This window comes from Cercospora beticola, chromosome 1, assembly GCF_033473495.1.
Source record: "Cercospora beticola chromosome 1, complete sequence".
NCBI classification, from domain to species: domain Eukaryota; kingdom Fungi; phylum Ascomycota; class Dothideomycetes; order Mycosphaerellales; family Mycosphaerellaceae; genus Cercospora; species Cercospora beticola.
This window is the reverse complement of record NC_088935.1, coordinates 5,218,349-5,239,104: the sequence shown is the minus strand read 5'-3', so window position 1 is coordinate 5,239,104 and position 20,756 is coordinate 5,218,349. Positions and strand designations below refer to the sequence as shown.

The 20,756-nt window shown below is 53.3% G+C and overlaps 6 protein-coding genes across 6 annotated transcripts; 3 read left to right on the top strand and 3 right to left on the bottom strand.

Annotated features, from left to right (window-relative positions):
- Positions 1 to 187: 187 nt before the first annotated feature.
- Positions 188 to 1,775, top strand: RHO25_002079 (uncharacterized protein; the record flags this gene model as incomplete). The annotated part of the gene is made up of 2 exons (XM_023594667.2): positions 188 to 305; positions 355 to 1,775. The coding sequence occupies 2 exons, from the start codon at positions 188 to 190 to the stop codon at positions 1,773 to 1,775; spliced, it is 1,539 nt and encodes a 512-aa protein (XP_023458172.2).
- A 184-nt stretch (positions 1,776 to 1,959) lies between these two features.
- On the top strand, positions 1,960 to 3,769 carry RHO25_002078 (uncharacterized protein; the record flags this gene model as incomplete). Its single annotated transcript, XM_065602169.1, has 2 exons — positions 1,960 to 2,329; positions 2,409 to 3,769. 2 exons carry the CDS (start codon positions 1,960 to 1,962, stop codon positions 3,767 to 3,769), a joined length of 1,731 nt encoding a protein of 576 aa, XP_065458241.1.
- A 1,045-nt stretch (positions 3,770 to 4,814) lies between these two features.
- Positions 4,815 to 5,751, bottom strand: RHO25_002077 (uncharacterized protein; the record flags this gene model as incomplete). Its single annotated transcript, XM_023594666.2, has 2 exons — positions 4,815 to 5,447; positions 5,551 to 5,751. The coding sequence occupies 2 exons, from the start codon at positions 5,749 to 5,751 to the stop codon at positions 4,815 to 4,817; spliced, it is 834 nt and encodes a 277-aa protein (XP_023458173.2).
- A 2,985-nt stretch (positions 5,752 to 8,736) lies between these two features.
- Positions 8,737 to 12,305, bottom strand: RHO25_002076 (uncharacterized protein; the record flags this gene model as incomplete). The annotated part of the gene is made up of 3 exons (XM_023594665.2): positions 8,737 to 9,039; positions 9,096 to 12,057; positions 12,166 to 12,305. The coding sequence occupies 3 exons, from the start codon at positions 12,303 to 12,305 to the stop codon at positions 8,737 to 8,739; spliced, it is 3,405 nt and encodes a 1,134-aa protein (XP_023459563.1).
- Positions 12,306 to 13,206: 901 nt separating this feature from the next.
- On the top strand, positions 13,207 to 15,968 carry RHO25_002075 (uncharacterized protein; the record flags this gene model as incomplete). Its single annotated transcript, XM_023594664.2, has 3 exons — positions 13,207 to 14,725; positions 14,778 to 15,253; positions 15,324 to 15,968. 3 exons carry the CDS (start codon positions 13,207 to 13,209, stop codon positions 15,966 to 15,968), a joined length of 2,640 nt encoding a protein of 879 aa, XP_023459562.1.
- Positions 15,969 to 16,305: 337 nt separating this feature from the next.
- RHO25_002074 (uncharacterized protein) lies at positions 16,306 to 20,712 on the bottom strand (the record flags this gene model as incomplete). Its single annotated transcript, XM_023594663.1, has 1 exon — positions 16,306 to 20,712. The coding sequence occupies one exon, from the start codon at positions 20,710 to 20,712 to the stop codon at positions 16,306 to 16,308; it is 4,407 nt and encodes a 1,468-aa protein (XP_023459557.1).
- Positions 20,713 to 20,756: the final 44 nt, after the last annotated feature.

The following is a 20,756-nucleotide window of genomic DNA, read 5'->3' as shown; positions in this document are numbered from 1 at the left end:
ACAAAGTTTGTGCCTGAGGATGTCGGCCGATGACGGATCGCATCACCGGAAGTCCTACCTCCTCCTACTATATGTAGTCATCGACTGTGCGATTCTCAGAGAGTGAGTCGACATTCTCTGTGCTTGAGGTAGGCAATGACTATCTCGACCAAACTCATTCTCGCACAAGGAACTGGCTTCGTTGGCCATGGATGAATCCGCCAAGCTGAAGTGTGTCGTGATCGGCGCAGGGCCGGTGGGTGCATTGGCGGGTCTGTACGCTGCAAGGAGAGGGTGGCAAGTGGAGGTCTATGACTTGAGGCCGGGTATGCGTTATTCTCTTTAACAACGAGTTCAGTAGCTGACAATTGCCAGATCTGCGCGATGCATCTACAACGCCCCTCAACTTCACCAAGAGCATCAACTTGGCGCTCTCGGAACGAGGCATCAATGCACTTCGACACTCAGGCTCGCCTGAGCTCCTCGATGGGATCATGAACGAGACAATTCCAATGTATGGGCGCATGATCCACAGTCAAGACTCGAAGGGCAGTCTCACTGAGGCCACCCAAGCCTACGATGTCAATGGAAGAGCCATCAACGCCGTTGATCGAGGAGATCTTAACACACGTTTGTTGGACGAACTCGACGACATGCCAAATGTCAAGCTTCGTTTCGGCCACAAGATCACTGGTGTGGACTTTCGCCAACGACTCGCTTGGCTGGAACTCAAAGGCACTTCGAGGCGGCCAAGCGAGAATACTCGCTTCAGCGGGAGACCTGGAAGACCTGAGGAGATTGAAATCGATTTCGACTTGATTCTGGGCTGCGACGGCGCTCACAGTAGCGTTCGATTTCATATGATGAAGTTCGCACGCCTGGATTTCAAGCAAACGTACATCGATACGCTGTGGTGCGAGTTTCAAATCCCACCTGCAGAGGAAGGAGATGTGAAAACTGCATCAGCAAAGGATGGCTTCAGAACAAGCCCGAATCATCTACACATCTGGCCTGGTTCGGACAAGATGTTCATTGCCATCCCAAGCGTTGACAGGACCTTTACCTCGACGTTGTTTGCACCGTCTGGTGATTTCGAAGCTCTGGAGAGGGACCCAGAGGGTGTCGAGCTTTACTTCAACAAGCACTTCCCAGGAGCCGTTGACCTCATTGGACCAGAACTGATCAGAGAGCAGTTCATGGAGAATCCTCACCTGCCACTTGTCAATATCAAGTGTTCGCCACATACCTTCGAGGACTGTGGTGTCATCCTTGGAGATGCAGCTCATGCCATGGTACCATTCTATGGGCAAGGTATGAATGCTGGGCTCGAGGATGTGCGGGTCTTGTTCTCTCATCTGGATGCCAATCCGATGAACGAGGAAGGTCGCGCGAAGGCATTGAGAGATTACAACAGCGAACGCATCGCAGATGCACACGCCATCAACGATCTCTCCTTGTCCAACTTTTACGATATGCGCGCTGGTGTGACCTCGAAGGTTGTGCAGCTTCGTAAGAAGATTGAAGAGTTTCTCTCGGACAAGTTGCCAAGCACAGGTTTCGCCACTCAATATAGCAGAGTCAGCTTCAGCAACCAGCGTTATTCTGAGGTCGTCAAAGTGGTAGAGCGACAGAAGAAGATTCTGTTGGAAGGAATGGCAGTCACCTCGATCTTACCAATGGTGGGCCTTACTGCTTGGTTGGTTCACAGGTGGTACCATGGTCTCGGAAAGCCTGATCTGTCTGCTACGTTCGGATTGGTGCGCGACAGCATTATGCGTGGATTCACAAGACGATAGCCAGGAACACTCAAAGCTCTCTTCCTCGACTTCCGCTGTCTTGCCTCTTCTGGCGGACGGAGCTCGCGGAAGGCTCAAAAGCCGGAATCAATGAAGTTCCCCACAAAGCAATGCGCCTGCGCTGTTTCCCGCGTTTCTTCCTCCATTCCATTCATTACAACTTGATGAAGTCGTAGCTGACGAGATGGGCGTTGCGCCTAGCAAAGAAAAGGTCGATGGTCTAATAAAACAAGCGCTACATGATGATCTTCAGCGAAGAAAGCTTCAGTATTCGGTGGAGTCTGACTACGCCGCCGACGAGGAGTACGACTATGAATATGCGCAAGACTATGATGACGAGGCGGAATACGACGTCGACGACACATCAGTCCAGAGCATACAACGGCAGCCATCACTCGCGGTGAAAGCTCGCCCACAAGGAACATCAGTCGCTCGACAATGCCTAGAAGACATACTGCCAGGCTCAGATGACTACTCGCCCAAGCGCAAAAAGAAAGTGGGACCACTTGGTTGGCAAATATGGCAAACAGAGGCGGAAAGAAACGACTTCATAAGTTCGTGGCACCCACGTCACGAATCGTGATGTATCTATATTACTCACTTCCAGCACTTTCAGCTAATGCTTTATCACAGCAACTGCGCTGATCGTGCTCTCTTCAAACGGACAGCGACCTATCGCGAACTCGAAAGTCCATCTCTTCATTCTACGGGGTGGCTCGCATTCGAAAATGTGGCGCGCCGCTCTCGCAATCATGGACGACCTGCCTGAACTGGGTCACTTTCGCGAGGATATGCTCCTGCATACCTTCGCAGCACGGAACTTCGCTCCGAGTAAAAAGGAAGCCTTTCAGCAGCTAGTCTTCGATATCGAAGCAATGCTCGATGGCCACATCAATGATGCCGAAACCCATATCAGCAGGTTCGGTCACCACTTAGGCCGTCAGCAGCTCAAATACCAGCTCGACAACAGAGTGGTCCAGACTATTGAGCAAGGCCTTACGCCCGATCAAGCAGACCTGGGAGCAGCATTGGCAGGCGTCGAACTGCCGCCTGAAATCAAACCAGTCTACTCGTCAACGATAATACCTCATAAGATGAAGGCCAGACAATCAATTGGTCCGCGCTACAACGGATTCATGGTTGATGAAGTCGCCAGCAAGAATCTGGGACCGGAGCAACACAGGACAGGCGTGCTCGGCGGTAACTATCCTCCCAGCATGAACACTACTGGAGGCGTTGGTGCAGTCCCATACGGCCAATGGATGCAACCAGTCGGAGAGTCCGGAAACGACCATTTGCGACTACGAGACATCCAGCAGATGCATCTCAATTCCGCGCGCAGCAGGTCTGTCACAGCCCGAGCGAGCATGTCCAGCATGAACACGATCCAAACCATACCAGACGGCACGCCCTCTGCCTCAGCCTCACGTGCAGTAGAAGGGTACTTCCCTACCCACCTCGACCACCAACCTCTTCACAACCTCCACCAACCTGCTCCCTACCGCCCAACCCGCGTCCCACCGCTCTCCCCCTCCGGAATCTACACCGCCGCCATGTCCTCCTCATCCTCCGTCTCCCCTCAAAGCAGCACAACCCCCTCCCCCCGAAACTCCACCAGCTCCGCCTCCTCAAGCAACCACAACGCCGCCTGGAAAACCGGCCAACTCGGCAGCAGTAGTAAAACCTCCCTAGCCCACAGCACAACCTCCCAAATCGTCGAACCCGCCTGCACACCCCCACCTCAACATCAACATCAATCTCTAGCGGCGATAAAAAGAAGACAAGACGTGAAATTTCAACTTCCCGGCAAACCACAACCAAAATCTATCTTGAAAGGCTCGCTCGCGAATCTCCGTCCATCAGGCCGCCACGCAGAAAATCGTCCATTAAACGATAAATCCAATCTGCAAGAAGAGGGACAAAACGATCAGCAGTTACCATATTATGGAATGGAGCAATTGAAACCAGATGAGGAGCACGATAAGATTTTCTAGAAGATTTTACCAGGAGGGACGGCGCAAATGCAGCGAACATGGCGAGAACGAGAACAGAAAGTCGACCTTTTGCGATATTATTTTGGTCGTTGCAGAAATGACAGTGGTAGATTCATCATTGGTAATAATAATAATAATAATAATACTTCTTCACATTTGCTCTCTGTTCCTCTCTTCGCATATTCGTAGTGCATAAACATTTCGCTCTGCTCTCGCGCGCTTTCTAATGATACATTTATAAAACCTTCATAAAAACATCTCATCAATAACATTGCATACTTTCTCCTTGTGCTTTCCCTCAGCTCTGATGACCGGGTATCTCAACCATAAACCAAAAACCGAAAATCAAATCCCACTCCGCATGTATAATCATTCCAAATCCACCGAAATGCCCGAAAATGTTCAGCTTCTGTTGTACGCCATGCCTTGCTGAACTCTTCATTGTACGAGAGAAATCCGGAATCTCCAATTATCTGTCAAATTCGTTCGTTCTCGATGCCGATTCCGTAGGCGAGTGTCTCGAGCCATTCGAACTCCCTGCCCGACTAATATATTCCACCTCTTGATCTACAGTTCTTTGCTTCATTATCTCCAATGCTGGCCGCCGTGCTTCTCCTGTGCCTTGCTCCGTAGCGACTCGTGCAGGCCAACTCGGCAGATTTTCGTCGCGACTTGTACTAGTGATCGTGACGTCGCAATTATTCTTCTCACCTCGGCTGCTATGGAGATGTAGCATCCCATATTCTTCGTCCCGTTCGTGGTTACTCCATTGCGTGTCATGTGCCGAAGGTAGGACGCCGTTTCGAAGGAAGTGGAGTTTGAAGAGGGAGGATCTGATCGATCTTGAGGTGCCGGACGAGGAAAATGTGGGTTTCGATGTTCGAGATCCGGAGGCGACGGGGGTGGGTTGTAGGCTTCCAGACCTGGAGAATTTCGAAGATAGTTTGGTTGCACAGAGGACGACTGGTTGGTGTAGAATGGGTTTCCAGGATGGTGCACAGGCGCAGATCTAAAGTCGGCGGTTAGTTCAGTCGCTGCTACCCTTTTACTTGCTCGAACTTACGACCGCGAGATCAATCTCGATAGTGGCGCATATCCAAAGCGGATACGAGTACCATGTCACATCCCAGCTGCTGATAAGGGACTGCCATATGAAGTATGTCCGGAGCACGCCTGCAATGGTGACTATGAAGCCAAGACCAAGGAGGATGCACACACCAACGCGGTGCTTGAGCGGCATCTTCAGTCGCCAGACTAGAGGTATTGGCAATAACGTGCATAGGAGGTCCGCTATGCAGTTGAATATCCCGATGATCAGAGTCGTAGTGCCTTCATCCAAGCACTTGTAGGGCCATTTGGGTGGAAACCGCCAGTATGCCTGGACCGGAATACAGAGCCAGATGCCGATGCAAGTGAAGGCAATTCCAAGGCCGACTACGAAGAACATGCTCGCATGCAGGATCTTGTTGAACCAACTGATGCCACTGTCTTTGACCAGTCGGTAGTAGAAGCATATCAGTGATATGCGTGTGAACGATGATGCCCCAACGAAGAGCAGCTTTGCAGTGAAGGCGACGATGCCGGCATTTTGGTATACACTCGGCTTCACGTCCCAGATATGTCGATCCCAGCCATATCTCTGATTCGCGAGGATGACGACGGCATTCATGGCAATGGTCTATCAACATTAGCAAGTGAGCTCGCGAGGGCGCAAGTATGACTTACGAATACCTGTACTCAGTCAGCTTGATACTGTCTTGAGCTGTGACCAAGGGACTCACCAGAGCAATGATGATGAAGCCGTCATCCCAGCCGAACCAGTGCTTGATGTAGATGCGAGAGTAGAATCTGCCGGCACACGAGATGACGACCAACACGGAGAAGAAGATCATCAATACGAACAGAGCGTGTCCTCTTGTAACGGGGTCATCATAGTTCGCCGGCGGCCATGTAACGATGACCGTGAGGGGAGGAAACTGCATGAGTGCTGTCGGGCCTGGATACCAGGTAGGTGAGGCAATTGTCGCGATATCAACATGGCCAAGCACCGCAGTCCACTAGAGCACCATGGATCGCCACAGCGTGGTATGAGCGGCGGACAGAAAGAGGAATCGAGTACGATGAAGTTGTCGTCTGGTCTCATGCAGCCAGCTCGACATAAGGCCAACAACGGCAGCGGCGGGCCCCTCTGAGTTCGCGAAGACGGACTCGCAACTGGGGGCACGACTGCGAACCGGGATGATGCTGGGGCAAAGTCGAGTCGCGAACAGAACCAGACGCAATGCGGAACACCGCCCACGAGACGGCGGCACCACGAGCGGGCGGCGGCATCTTCATGCTACGCCCATGCGAGCAGTCGTCGAGCGATGTGATTGAGTGACGGGCTTTGGTGGAGCCCCGTTGGGTTGCTGAGATGCCGTGCGGTGTTACACGGCATCGGAAACTGGCCTCGGACGCAAGGCATCGCATTCTCCATCGAGCCACATGCTGATGGCCTGCGCTTCCTCGAATAGCTCCTCGTGGCTGGAGAGTGCGGTCTTGATGCAGAGTGTCGGAAAACGACACGCCGATTGCCACCGCCTCTGCAGCGTGCTTTCAGATCACAGGCAAGAGCTCTTGTCGTGGCACGGCGAGGGAGAGTGCTGCCTTACACCCATTGCTCGACACGTGTGGTCCTGACCCGCTGGATCTGGAGTGTGTGATCGCCGCCGCATTAGCTACATGGCAAACGCCATCTCATCTGCTTGCCCGCGCGACGGCGTCAGTGAAGCATTCCAGGGATGCCGCACGTCGGGCCAGAATTGGATGGGATCAAGAGAGAGAGGTGTGCAAGAACTTCGGCAGTCACAACGCGACAAATGCTAGCGAACTTTAACCTCACTCCTTCCCTTCCAACACCTCTTCCGGCAACACGGACCGACCATTATTTCCATCTTCGACACTCCCCGCGACACGTGGATATAACCGTCACACCTACTGTCATCTTCTCATGCTGTGCACCGGTGTCGGGTCCGCAAACGGTGATGCCGCGGCGTCAAGAATCTCGTCGCTGTCATCCATACGCGTACAACGGGACAGGGATCTCGGGGCAGAGCACTTGAAACAGGAACTGCTCCTCTTGTGTCTGGTTACACGGGACCAGCACCACGAATCATCTCTCCTCTGCCGCCTCTGCATTTTGAGTTGACAGAACCTGCAGGAAATCCTCAATGACACGTCGCTCAGCAAGATGTACCTAGCTTCCACGACTCTGAGACCTAGCCAGTCTCAGACCTCTATGCTCGTCGAAGTCGGCAGACATGCGTACAACTCTCTGCCAAGCATCAAGTTTGGACATTGTAGTCTCGGCCCTACATATGCTTGTGGAGATCTTCAATAACCTCGCAGTCGTTCTTCTTGTCTGGAACGAACCTAGCCTGTCCATCCCATTCGCCCGGCAGCCCTATCCTGAGACTGGAGTCGTTTGACTCGTTTCTGCTTCTTCTCGACCTCCTGCTTACCTGGGTTGTTCTTCGGCAGCTCGGAAAGCGGCTGACCTCCAGGATAGGCCGTTCAGTACTCGGTCGAGCATCCTAGACCAACTGACATATAGTATCCGATTTGCTGGTAACCCCAGAACTCGGGATTCTCATTCGCGAGCAGCACGCTCTAGTGTGTCGTATTCACGCAAAGATGGCAGATTCGATACTCGAAGGGGTAAGGTGTACGGAGAGCATCGCCTTGCTCTCATCTCCTTCTCCAGATATGGCAACGCGACTAACAGCAGGCGAACGACAAAATCGCCACACGCGCAACACGTGTCTGTACCCATCGGTTGCCTTTTGTCACCACGGCATGACAGACATGACAGACCTGACAGAGCTCTACCGCACCTCTCCACCCCTTCCCGTCAACATCCAGCGCTCGTAACACCGGATTTTGCAACACCCAACAAAGACTGACTCGTCTCGAGACCTGCCTCCACACAAGACCAAGCGATCCTGAAGATTCCAACCCCACTGCACCCGAACGATACCGGAAGAATGTCGCAATCGAAGAATGTGCGCAGCCTGAAAGAGACCCCCAAACGAGTAATCCGTACACGGCAAAACCTGACAGCACATACCTGGTTGACAGCTTACGCGCGGGTCACCATGCGGATAAAGCACAACAGCAATACCAATGATCGAGCACAGCCTCAACGACAACACTGAATGTCACTGATACTGCCGATTCATCCTAAAGAGAATATGGACAGCGTGGCATGACACTTCCGGAAACATGAGTCCCCAGAACATCACCTTCTGCCAGCAAAAAGCAAGAGCGAGTCAGTGAGCAACACTGACAGGCTTCGACAGTGACAGCATCAGAACCCAAAAATTCTAGGTCGTGAGCGTCAAGTAATAATTCAACTGCTACGACAGCAAAAAGTCTTCCACTTCTATCCAACGAGCGCTCACCAGTTCAAGAGTAAGAAATGCGAAGCATTTCAATGCAACCCACAACCACAGTTGAACACTCAAACAATCTCGTCAATGCCAGCCGAGACTCACACACAGCAATTAGTAGTACTCAACAAGAATAACGAAAATCACCGGTCACAGAAAGTAAGACCGTTCAGACCAGACCGACGCGCAGACAGTACCAAACATGAAAATGGGACAGGGCACACTTCGAAAATAAAATGTATTTATACATTTCCACTTCACTCCACTCCACCCCACTCCTCTTCATACACTACGACACAAATAGTATGCAGTAGTTCCATGTTCCATTGTACAGTACAATGCAATACAAGTTCGCGATGATCATTTCCATCGCCAACTTCACGAATAAGCACCATCGCTGCTGGCACTCGCGCAAGCGTGTCCAGTATCATAAGGCGAGCGGCCGCCGACTCGTCCATTTCCATCAGACACTCAGGCATCATCGTCTCTAAGTCCCGCAAGCTCAGCTCTCAGGCGAGCAAGAGAGCTTCAAAGGATCACCTATTCCTCTTCCGCCTCGTCCTCGTCAACTTGGAAAGCATCAGGCACAGGCGCCTCCTCCCCATCATCATCTTCATCGACCGCAGTAAGCACACCAGCACCAGCAGCTGCACCAGTGAGACCAGCACTGGCAAGAGCAGCCTCGAAACCGCCCATGTTTGTGTCCCGAGGCGCTGATGATGAAGCATTGCCAGCACCAGGCGCGGGAGCAGCGGCGGCAGTCTTCTTCTTCGCCTTCAATTCAAGAAGAGACTTTGATTCGTCGGGTTTCGTATCAGTGAGAAGGATGACTCCGCCAGTAGGCTAAACAGGTGTCAGCATGTTATTAGAGTTCGAACATGGATTGTTAGTGGACTCACCTTCTTGACAGGCTGATACCGGCCCTCGGAAGAGAAGCTGATGTACTTGATCTGTCCTGGTAGCACACGGCTCATGTTCTCGAGCTCGTAGCCCACCTTCTCCTTCTCAATTTTCTTCTTGGTATCCTTCTCGCCTTCCTCGCCAATCTTGCTGGTGTCGATGACGTTATCATCGGTGTCCATCTTGTCTGCATCTGCGTCGGGCTTGGGTGTTTCCGGTGTCGGATCCACATCCATGCTTTCGCGGCGGTTTTGCTTGTCCTTGGCGGCTTTTCTTCGCTTTGCCTGGACCGTCGTGGACAGGATAGCGGTCTTGACCTTCTCTGGAGCCTCTTCTGTCTTGACCTCGACTTCAGGTGGATAGTCGAACTGGCTCGGTCTTGTGTTGCTGTGAAACCTGAAGCTTGGAATCTCAAGATCCGAGTCGACGCCGATGATGGCCGTAGGTGTGAAAGAGAGCGCGAGGAAATGTGTCAGTGGGAACCAGTACCAGTATTGCAAGAATACGGCCATTCCAACAATGGCGGGCATGTTGAGGTTGCCAGTCTGTGTCTGCAGTCCAATAGTGCAGTTTCGTCCACCAGCGTCGATGATGCCTAGTGCCAGAGCACAACCAAACTTGGCCATGGCATCCTCGTGTCGGTCGCCAATAGCCTTTTGCAGTTGTTTCCGCAGTGCAGTGACTTTAGGATTCATGACATCGTTTTGCTGAACCAGAATCATGGCCATGGAGATGTAAGCGCCTTGTCGTACAAAGTCGACGGAGTCCTTCATCATTGGCTCTAGCAGATCGATGGCTTCGTCCAAGCCAGTACCTGCGCACGCGATACCAAGAGCCATGGTGGCACCGTACCGCACGTGCGGGTTGTAGCTCTCTGACAGCAGCTCAACCATTCGCGGCACGCTGCCCGGCTTGCGGAAGAGCACGAAGCCCAAACTCATGACTGCCACTCTCCGCACATCGTCGCTGACATCCGAGACAGCGACGTGTAGAAGCTTGCGCACTGCCTTGTTGCTGCCACTGCCAGCATACGCAAGCGCAATCGTCATGATACCGCCGTAGCGGAGAGCCGGATCGGCGTCCTCGAGAAGGCCTGAGATGAGCTCGTCAGCAGCTTCCTGCCTGCCATACATGATGAGTGCCACGCCCAGAGCAAGACCGCGTACGATCTTCTCGTGCTGAGTGTCGTGTGCATATTGAATCATGTCATCGAGGGCGCGAAGATTGCCTGTTCCGAGCATGACCAGTCCCATAGCCAGACCGACTGCCTCACCATTAATGGCAGAGTCGGCATATAGCACATTCTTGAGCTCCTCGTAGATCTCTTCAGAGCCGGTAGCCATACCAGCAGTTCCAAGACCCAGAGCGCCTCCATGCTGTACAACCTCTTCTTGGGTTGCCTTGAATTGACGTCGGAGGTAATCAAGGACGTTGGTACCGTGGTTGGTGTATATCAGGCCCAGGGCATAAAGGGATCCACCTTGGCTGTAGGTGCTTCCCGCGCTGGTCTGTGCGTTCTCTTTTGGAAGATATGGTTCGAGTAGCTTTTGGCCATTGTTGATATTGCCTCGGTGAATCACTCCGAGAGCAGCGGTTGCAGTAAACTTGCTCCAGTTGACGGCCTTGCCCAGCCACTCAAGGTTGTCACGGAAGAAGCTGTCCACAGTGGTGCCCGCGTTCATGAAAGCGTTAGCAAATGTGACGGAGGTGTGAAAAATGCTGTTGCGTGCTTCCAGCGAGTCCCGAATCTTGTTCAGAATGGCACGATCCGTGCGTGCTTGTCGGTAAAGGAACTCCATGTTCAATTCGATGCTCGTGGTGCCGCGTAAGATGCTTCGAATCGATTTGAATGCTTTGCTTTGCGTGTCGTCCTTGGGCCGCGTTCTTGATGTTACGACAGTAGATGTCTGTGGCGCGCCAGCGGAGTCATTGAGCTCGGAAAGCAGTTGATCGGATTCGGTGGCCTCTTCGCTTTGGTTTGGGTGTGGTGTTGAGGGTCTTACTGCGTCGCCGTTCTGCTGAGTCTCATCGGTGTCCTCTTCAGGTAGCTCGTCCATGACCTTTTGCAGGAACTCTTGTGTGCCGTTCTCGTACAGGTCGAAAGACAGCTGGTATGCAATCGCCAAGGACTTGCCGTCACCCTTCTGCACCAGAGACCGGAGCATGTCCGAAGCCATTGACTGTTGGTTCAAGTATACCACGCAGCGGGCAATGGCGAAATAATCCGGGCTTGGGATCTCATTCAGGAGGTCAAGAATGAGCTTCAATATCTCGTTCCGCAGTCCACGCTCTTGAACCACGTTCATGCAGATGTCCAAGACGTATTCCATCAGATCCTCTGTCTGGCCTCCCACTGCGGCTTTCTTGCCCTTGCCGGTCTCGGCCTTGCTGGAGCGTAGGATAGCCTCCCTCAGAACCTCCATGTTGCGAGCCTCGACCGCGATTCCGACCACTTGCTTGTAAGCACCATTCTCGTAGCAGTTCTCGAAGATACGCTTGACCACATTCTGCAGTGCCTTTTTGGTCTGATTTGGCAAAGTCAGAGGATGTGGGTGAGCACCGGCAACACCAGCGTTGCCTCCTCCGGGTGCAAATGAGTCCCATGCTTTCTCGTCTTGACGAGCAAGGAGGGATTTGGATGGAAGCGCTGCTTGCGAGAAAGGTGTTGTTGGGGATGCAGTCGCGGCGTTGTCAGCGTCTACGGAGCCGTGGCGGCCGGTGGCTGAAGCAGGAGTAGGTGGGTTGTGAAGCGCGCAGAGCGAGATGTATGTGTCGATGCATTTGGCGACGATGGTCTCCTCGTACTCGCCGGCGTCCTGTGACTTCCAGTCAAACAACTTCCCAGCTCCCAGTGCAAAGACCATGGATTCGTCATATTCCTGCAGCTGGTAGTAAACCTTTGACAGGACAAGAGCAGCGAGTTCGCGATGGCTGAAGTTCTCATCTTCGTAGAGTGCTTCTCTGTTGGAACACTGTGTTAGCACTTCGGCATCCCCACTGACCATCGCCACTTTCCACTGCCATCGCCAAAGCTATCGGGACGGCATCTTTTCAGGTGGCAGAACTCACATTGTACCGATCGAACCCGAGACTTCAGTCCATACGCTGTCGACCTCATCGTTGAGGCGTTCCAGCGCAAACGCTTGCAGTTCTTGGTCCTGCTCGGTCAGGAAGCCCACCAGGCCGGCGGCAGAGGTCAAGCCGACCATCGTGAGCGCGCGTTGATTCGGTCGGGATGTCGTGCAGTCGACGTGGTCGCTGATACGGTTGATGGATAGATGGCGTGTGCTATCGAAGGAGATGGAGCTCGGTGACAGAGCAGGTCGAACTAGCGGCAGGCGCGCCGGGGATGATGTGCGGTTGCAAGGGTGTCGGCAAGGTGGACGGCGACGAGAATGACAGTGCGAAGGGCGTGCTGATGGAAGCAGAGATAGCAGTGATGCCGCAGCAGCTGATGCGCACCTCAGTCTGCAGGCGTCAACACGCTTGCATCACCAGCGCTGCACAGCTCAGACACTTGGCGCAAACGTCCGCCGCCCGAACCACGTCTGACGCGACGTCGTAATAATTTCTTGTCTACGCCCGCTGCACGTCTGCACGACAATTCTACAGAACCACGTTGGATCTCCGCCGTTCCTGTTCTCTCGCGCTACATATCTCTACTCCCTTGCTATGCTCTGCGTGTACTGGTCCCCGAACTGCTGAGGCAGCTCCCACAGACGATCATCTCACGCGCCAAGTCGTCCGTTTCTGTTCAGGATTGCGGCACGACGAGACCACCCACCCATCTGCGCATCCCCGTAGCGCCCTGCTGTCGCTGTCGCCATTTCCTCCATCGCCGTATATCGTCTCTGCAGGCGCATGCCATCGCAATCGCCCATCAATAACTCCCGAATCGAAAGCGCAGTCCCGCGCGAAGCCCGTACTGAGCGACCCCCGAGCGAGCCTCCGCAGACTGCGCATACTTCTGGAGCCTCACACATGGCCACAACGGTTGCGCGAATCGAGGAATGCGCCGTGAGCAGCGCGCACTGAGCAGCCAGATTCTCACGCGCCGGCGCATCGAGGCATACACGCTGTGTCGGGGCTGCGGCGCAGCGTGAGGACGAGATGGATCTACGCTCATTGATGAATGATGGACCGGCACCGGAGAAGAAAGCGTCGCAGGGCTCGCCTCCTGCACCGCCGCCATTGTCGGGAGGAAGGAGCGGTGGACAACATGTGCCGCCGCCCTCTGCAGTTAGCAATGGGGCCCCGGGGCCATCAGCGGTCTATCCTGCCGCAGGATTTCCTCCGCCTGGCAGAACCGACGCAAAACAGCAAGGCGCAATATACGGCCAGCCTCCGGGTTCATCAGGCCCGCCGAGTCAACCGCACAGCAGAGGTTTGACTCCGCTGCGTACTCCCGGATCAGCTTCGACTCCAGGCTCGACTTCGTATCCCTTTCCTCAGCAACACCCACAGCAGCAGCAGCAGCAGCAGCAGCAGCCGTTGCAGAGTCCGGCTACTGCGGGGCCACCATCGCAGCAATACAGACCGTACGAGGCATATCCGTCAACCACCCCAGGCGGGAGACCTGCGAGCTATGGCAATCCATACGGAGCGCAGCCATCGCCATCACAGTACGCCCACCATCCATCACAGTCCCCGGGTGCATCTTCCCACCACAGTCAAACGCCACACTCAATGCGTCAGAGCCCTCGTGCAGTGATGGGCCACCCGCCACCTCAGCACCAACCTCATTTCCAGCACCAGCATTCGCAACCGAGCACTCCGCTGGGCCCTCCAACACACGTGCCTCGACATGCCATGAATGGAATGGATGCCACGAGCGCGTTCCACCAAAGAACTGTCTCGGGCGCCTCCAATGGCTATGTTGCGCAGTCGCCCGCACAACATCAGTCAAGTATCGGTAGTTTGATTGAATCGCCAGTTGCGCATCCTCGACAATCGCCGCGCAGGAGTGCAAGTGAATACACAGCTGTGATTGATGATCGCGGGCGAAGTGAGTCCGTCAGCCCGAAGACAAAGGTGCCGCCGCGCCCACCTTCACTTGGGTCGCGCCACAGCAGCCAGCACGAGGTGTACAGCGCTAGGAATTCACTGCAACCCTCCACGACGAGCGCGGCGTCGTTTTCAGAAGCACAAAATCACGTGCAGCCATCGCCGGCGAACTACCATCAGGCCAGTGCGGTAAGCGGAGTTCCACAAAACCACTCACAAGTGTCTGGGCAGCCTCCGGCGTTTTCCGCTTCGAGCAATTCTTTGTCGAATGCAAACAAAGCTCCGGCAACCGCACTTCAGCATCAGCCGCGACCAATGGGAATGAGCCATCTGCTTGCACCTACCCAACACGAATCACAGTCAGGACCGCGACCAAGTCCTCCTCAGAACATGTCGTCGCATCAACAGCCTGAACCTCAACATCACACGCCTATCAAGCCTGATCCTGCTCAGCAGAATGGCATCTTGCAAGCGTCGCCGAATGCAAGCAATCGTGGAATCAAGCGGTCAGCCGCCGAGTCGGAATCATTCCAGCCTCCAGTGAAGCGAGAGCGGCGGCGGAAGTATACAGAGCGACCTGTATGGGCGCGTCTTCATCCTGCCAACCCTCGTCTCCGAATGCCAGGTACGAAACGTGGCGCCCAAAAGTAGGTACGCAATACTGACAACTTGTGCAGGTGTGATGCCAAATGGTCCGGAACCTCGTCCGCAACCCCAGCAATCTGGAAACCGACCACCCGCGAACCCTCCACCTCAAGTGGTCCCGCAAGCCAATGGCCAAAAACAGCCACCACCCCAGCAAGGTGCCCCCGGAGTCAACTTCGCAGCGCCTTGGCTCGAGAATCCGCCCATTGATCATGACATGCTACGCATGCGCAGACTCATGGGCGGTGCTTGGGAGAAGACAATCCAGTGGACTACCCCAATGCCGTCGCTCACAAAAGCCGTAACGGATTGGCTCGTTTCACAGCTTATGGCATGCGAGGATGTAGCCCAAGACCCAAAAGAGGGCCAGATTGAGATCGAAGCCAAAGTTGGCCGACTCTTCAATAAGGGCAATGGTCAACGTTTCACAATGCCAGTTCAGAATATGGTCGTCATCTCGCCGCAGTACGCCGAAGTCAATTGCAGTTTTGAAAGCGAGATGCAGCAGGTGAGTTCTAAACAGTCTCGATCCAATAGATAGGCTTCTGGTCTTGATCAGTTGCTGACATGTTCAAAAGCACGAGCATAAGGCGATGAATGACTTCCTGAACAAAGAGGTGCGAAATACGCATACTCACCCAGGACGTCAAAAACTATCATATGAGCACCTGGAAGAGACCGACACGTTCGAGAGACTTTCCAAGATTGGCCTGAATGCCCTACCCGAAGCCATACATCGACGCCACCTCCCGCGCGACCCCAAAATGCGCACAACAACGGAGTCGAGTCCAAAGAGCGGCCGTATGGGCCAAGTCAAGGCTCGCATCATCAAGGTCAAAGTCGCAGATCTGCACATATACAACCCTCTTGCCGACTACGATCTCCGAATAACGATGAATGTGGAATGTAATCTGATGCGAGCAGACCTTGACCCAGGAGCTTTGGTTGAAGCTCCGACACCAGATAGGCCGAATCAGCCCGCACGCGTGAAGAACCGACTCTCCTACAAGCATTTGAACGGCATCTATCAGATCGATCTGACGAAAGTAGATCAAGTTGGTCTTGCGCCCAAGTTTGAGCTTGAGTTGGAAGTCGATGCCGGCGCGCTTCGAAAGCAACTGGCTCCACTTTTACAGGGTGGAGAGTCGGCCTTTGTGCAAATCGTCGATGGCTTCATCGACAACGCAACAATATTGATGCAGCAGAAGCGTTCAGGACCTTGAGCAAGGTCTACCAGTGATATGTTCAACTTTGAACACACAATTTTGTTGCACAACACCATCACGCCCTCGCACCATGTGCTACGACACTGAACTGGGCATGAAAACAAAGACTTCGATTTTCCAAAAACAGCATTTCATGTATCAACATTAACATCGAATCATCAGCAGCGGTTTAGCGAGTTTCCTTCCAGCTTTTGTAATAGGTGCTTGTGAAAAGATAGGAAGGAAAACTAGGAAAGAGAGATACCCCAGACACACAGAGCTAGGCAGAGAAAATGCAAACACGAAAATTTTATTTGCAAAACGAAGACAGAAGTCCACTACTGTACCACCACTCTTATCTCTTCGCCCTCTCTTTCCCCTTGCTTTCCATCCCCCAATCTACATCCTTCAAAACCGGCAATCCCGACTTCCTCTTCGCCGCCCTACTCACGCGTTTACTCACACGTTTGCTACTATTAACTTCTCCCATCCACTCCCCTCCACTCAATAAATTCTTCAACGCGCCTCCTTCCCGTCGACTCAATTCCGCAAAAGTCCCAGTCTCTACTATCCTCCCCTCATCCAACACGACGACTTTCTCCGCAATTTCCATCATAGACTTATGATGCGTGATAATAATCACCGTCATAGGCTGTGAACGACTAGGATCTGATCTTGAAGTTTCGATCAGAGTATGAATTGTCTGACGAATGAGATTTGCGGTTTCGATGTCCAGAGCTGAGGTCGCTTCGTCTAAGATAAGGACTGATGGGTTGCGGATTAGAGCTCGAGCTATCGCGATACGTTGTGCTTGGCCTCCTGAGAGGCCTAGTCCGCCTTCACCGATGGGGGTAGAGTAGGCTTGCGGAAGGGAGAGGATAAATTCGTGGATTCCGGCTTTGGTTGCTGCGGAGGTTATGGATTGTTCGTTGTTCTGGGGATGCCCTTCGGGGAGACCGTAGGCGATGTTTTGGGCTACGGTTGCGGCGAAGAGGGTTGGGGTTTGGGATACGGGGACGATCATGTTGCGGAGGGAAGGGGTGGAGATGTGTTGAATTGAGCGGGAGCCAAAGGTGAGGTCTGTGGGCTTGCTTCCTGGGAGGGAGGAAGTGCTGTAGAGGTCGAGCAGGAGGTTTGCGATTGTGGATTTTCCGGAGCCGGAGCCGCCAACGATGGCGGTTGTTGTGCCCGGTTGGAGGCGAAGGTTGATGTTTTTAAGGATCGTTTGATCGGGCCGGGAAGGGTAGCTGAATTTGAGATTGTCGAGGACGATGTCGCCGACTGTGGTAATGCGAGTGTTGCCGAGATGTTCGTGGGAGTCTTTGGGCAATTTCGCGAAGCGAAGGAGTCGTGCGGCTGTGTCTTTGGAGGAGGCCATTTGGGGAATATATTCGAGGATGGCACTGACGTTGACGATGCAGAAGATCAACATGGCGAAGACGGTAATGATGTCGTTGATGTCGGCGCCTTCGGTTGCGATTTTGGCGCCTACGTAGAAGATGAGGGCTGTTGCGAAGTTTCCTGCTGAGTCGGAAAGTCCAAAGAAGAAGCCGGCGTAGAAAGACCGCTTGAAACCAACGACGAGAGCCTGATTAGTGGCATCGGTGTACTTCTCGAGAAAGTGGTCCTCCAGAGTCAGAGCGCGTACCGTCTTGATACTGGTGAACGTTTCTGTAAAGATCGCTGAAGCTTTGTCTGAGGCATCGTTACTCCGACTTTCCCAAGTCTCTGCTACTCTTGCGAACATTTTCGTGACGCCAAAGATATATGGCGCGAGTGTCAGCGCAATGAGCGTGACCTTCCACTGTGAGATCAGAGCCCAGGTGATCGAAACGGTCGTCATGATCAGAGCGACGTATGCAAGAGCAGCGAAACGAGCGACCAGATTCCGCATTTCCTCTGCGTTGCGGTCCAGACTCTCCGCCAAAATCGGAATGCTGTTCTCTTTCTTTGCAAAGAATTCTCTATCTTGATCGAGAATGCGTTCATAGGCTTTGTTGCGGATGCCATCTACCCACCATTCGCCAACCACTTCCAGCAGGAACCGGTAAGCATATGTGTGAACAGCATCGATGACAGCAACGCCGAGAATTGCCATCGAGTACGCCAGCTGTTTCGACTTCTGTCCACCAGGTACTGCGTATGTAGCAAGCAATTTGGACAAGATCCAGGAGAATACTGGTGTCCCGACAGCATGTACCGTTGCGCCCCAGAAGCCGATGATCAACCAAAGTCTTCCCTTCGCATCGATGCCAGGCCATACTGTACCAAAAATGACCTTGTAAGTATTGTTTGCAGCTTCTTGTTGCGCAGCACTTTGCCCCTGCAGAGCAGCAAGGGCTTCATCAGGGCCTGTAAATGGAATTTCCTCGATGTCTTCAAGTGGGCGACGTTTTCTCGTCACACCAGGTCGTGCTCGTCTCAAGTCTACTGCGAGCTTTCCAGTCTGATCGAGAAACTTCTCCCACGCCAGTGATGCTCTCTTGTCTCCAGAATCTTCGCTTTGGGCGGGATCTTTCGCGGGTTCCATTGGTGAGGCGCGATTCCAGGTGATGTTTACCATGTCCACAGGCGAGAAGTTTGAGGTCACGCGCATAAACGGTGAGGCGAATGGCGAGTTAACACCATGCTGGTTGGGGGCCCTCATGATCGGCATGGGACTACCTTCCTGGAACACGTTTGGCAGCTTGGACTGTCGCTTCTTCTCAGTGGCTGTAAGCTCGGCATCAAGTGGATCAAAGTAAGTGGCCGTGTTTTGAGGCAATGGTCGAGGTGAGTATTCCGATGAGATGTCTGAAGTCCAGGAGTCGCGCTCATTGAAGTCGAGATCCTTGATGTCTAGTGGTGAGTGGACAGCATTGACTTCGTCTTCCGCGAGGAACGCTTGGAAAGGAGTGCCCTCTGTAGTCTCCAGTTGTCTGCGATAGCCCTCTTGCACGACTTTGCCAGCTTCTAGCATGTAAACATAATCGTCCGACAAGATCTGTGTTATGTCATGCGTAATGATAATCGTGGTCTTGCCTTTGCGCCAGTTCCGAAGTGCTTCCATGACAAGAGTCCTGGTGATGTGATCAAGAGCACTGGTTGACTCGTCCAGGATGAGAATAGGAGTGTCTCTGAGTCTTGCTCTGGCCAATGCCATACGTTGACGCTGGCCTCCAGACATGGCGCCTCCCTTCGTTCCTACCGTGGTTTCGAGCCCATCTGGCATGTCCGATATCATCAACTGCAGGAGTGCGAACTGTACTGCCTCCATTACTTCTGCCTTCGTCACATCTTCGTGATCTTTTCGTCCAAATGCAATGTTGCGGAACACAGTATCGTTGAAAAGCATACTTGTCTGCTCAACAAGTGTCACATTCGAGCGAAGCCATTGGGTGTCGAGCCTCTCCAGTGGAACGCCATCGACGATGATGGTGCCCGGTGGCGCATTGTAAAAGCGCATGAGCAGCTGGCTGATTGTACTCTTGCCTGATCCACTTCTGCCAATCAAGAACGAAACGTCGCCGCCTTGTATGTACAATGTAATGTCTTGTACGGCTGGCACATCTGGTCGAGAAGGATATGCAAATGTGAGATTCTTAACCTCGATATTGCCAACACATGCCGTGGGCTTCACAGTCTCTAGTGCAGCGTCCGATTTTGACTTCGTTTCGATTTGTGCAATGATGGCGCGCAATGTGGAACCCGCTGCCCGGCCTTTCTCCAGAACGATCATTTGAGGCAAGATACCCTGAATGGCTTGGAAGGCGCCCACAGCTGAGAAGAAAGTGGTGACCACATCGCCAGACGTGATCTCGCCTTTGGCAATCAGCACACCTCCGTAGTAGAATCCTTGGACAAACATGGAAACAGAAAGCATGACAACCAGTGCCATCTGCAGCGCACTGCCATGCGCAACCCAGGCGTAGAAGATGGCTGCCTGATCAATAATGCCTTTGTACTTCGCCGCTTCGATCTCTTGTCCATTGAAACACTTGACTGTCTCGATAGCAGTGAAAGCACTGGTCGTATACTTCTGAGCTTCAGTGAGCTTGTCCTGCATCTTGATAAGGTTGACCTGCATCGGCTTGCCAGCCAGGACCGCAAGTCCAAGAATGACAGGCGTCGAAGCGAGTGTAACCATTGTGAGCTTCGGCGACTTGACAAAAGCCTGCACCAAAGACAAGATACCCGTCGACGCCAGCGCAAAAAGTGATCCTAACGGCTGAGCAGAGGCAAGCTGCAACTCGCGAATCTGCGCCTGCATCCGAGGCAACTGGGCACCAATTCCATTCTTCCGCATATCATACCACTCCGTCTCTTTAGCCATCAGACCATGGAACAAACGGTCGCGAGCACATGCCGCTTGTAGTTCTCCAAAAGCAAGCCAGAGCATAAATTCGAGGGAATGCAACAACCAGCTCGCGGCTGCGATTGCTGTCACATAGACAATGTATTTCGACTCGCGCTTCATGAACTCGTCGGTAGTAGCTTGTCCGCTGGCGAGCAAAGTGAAGCCGTCAAACAGCTCGCCGACGATGAGAGTTTGCGCTGGTCCGGCAGCACCTGCTAGAACCGAGACGATGATGCCCGAGATGAAGATCGGGAGGTTGCGCTTGGTCGAGAAGGCGAGTAACGAGCGCCATGGTGCCGGTTTCGTGGGAGTTTCTTCGATGGTGTTGGCATTTGATACTTCGCTCTCAGCTATCGATCTGACATCGCTGTCTGTCGAACCTTTCCGCCGGCGTTCCTTCGATTTGCGCGGGTCCTCGGTGGCCATTGACCTTGTCGATGCGCAAGTAGTGCCATGTGTAAAGCTAGAAT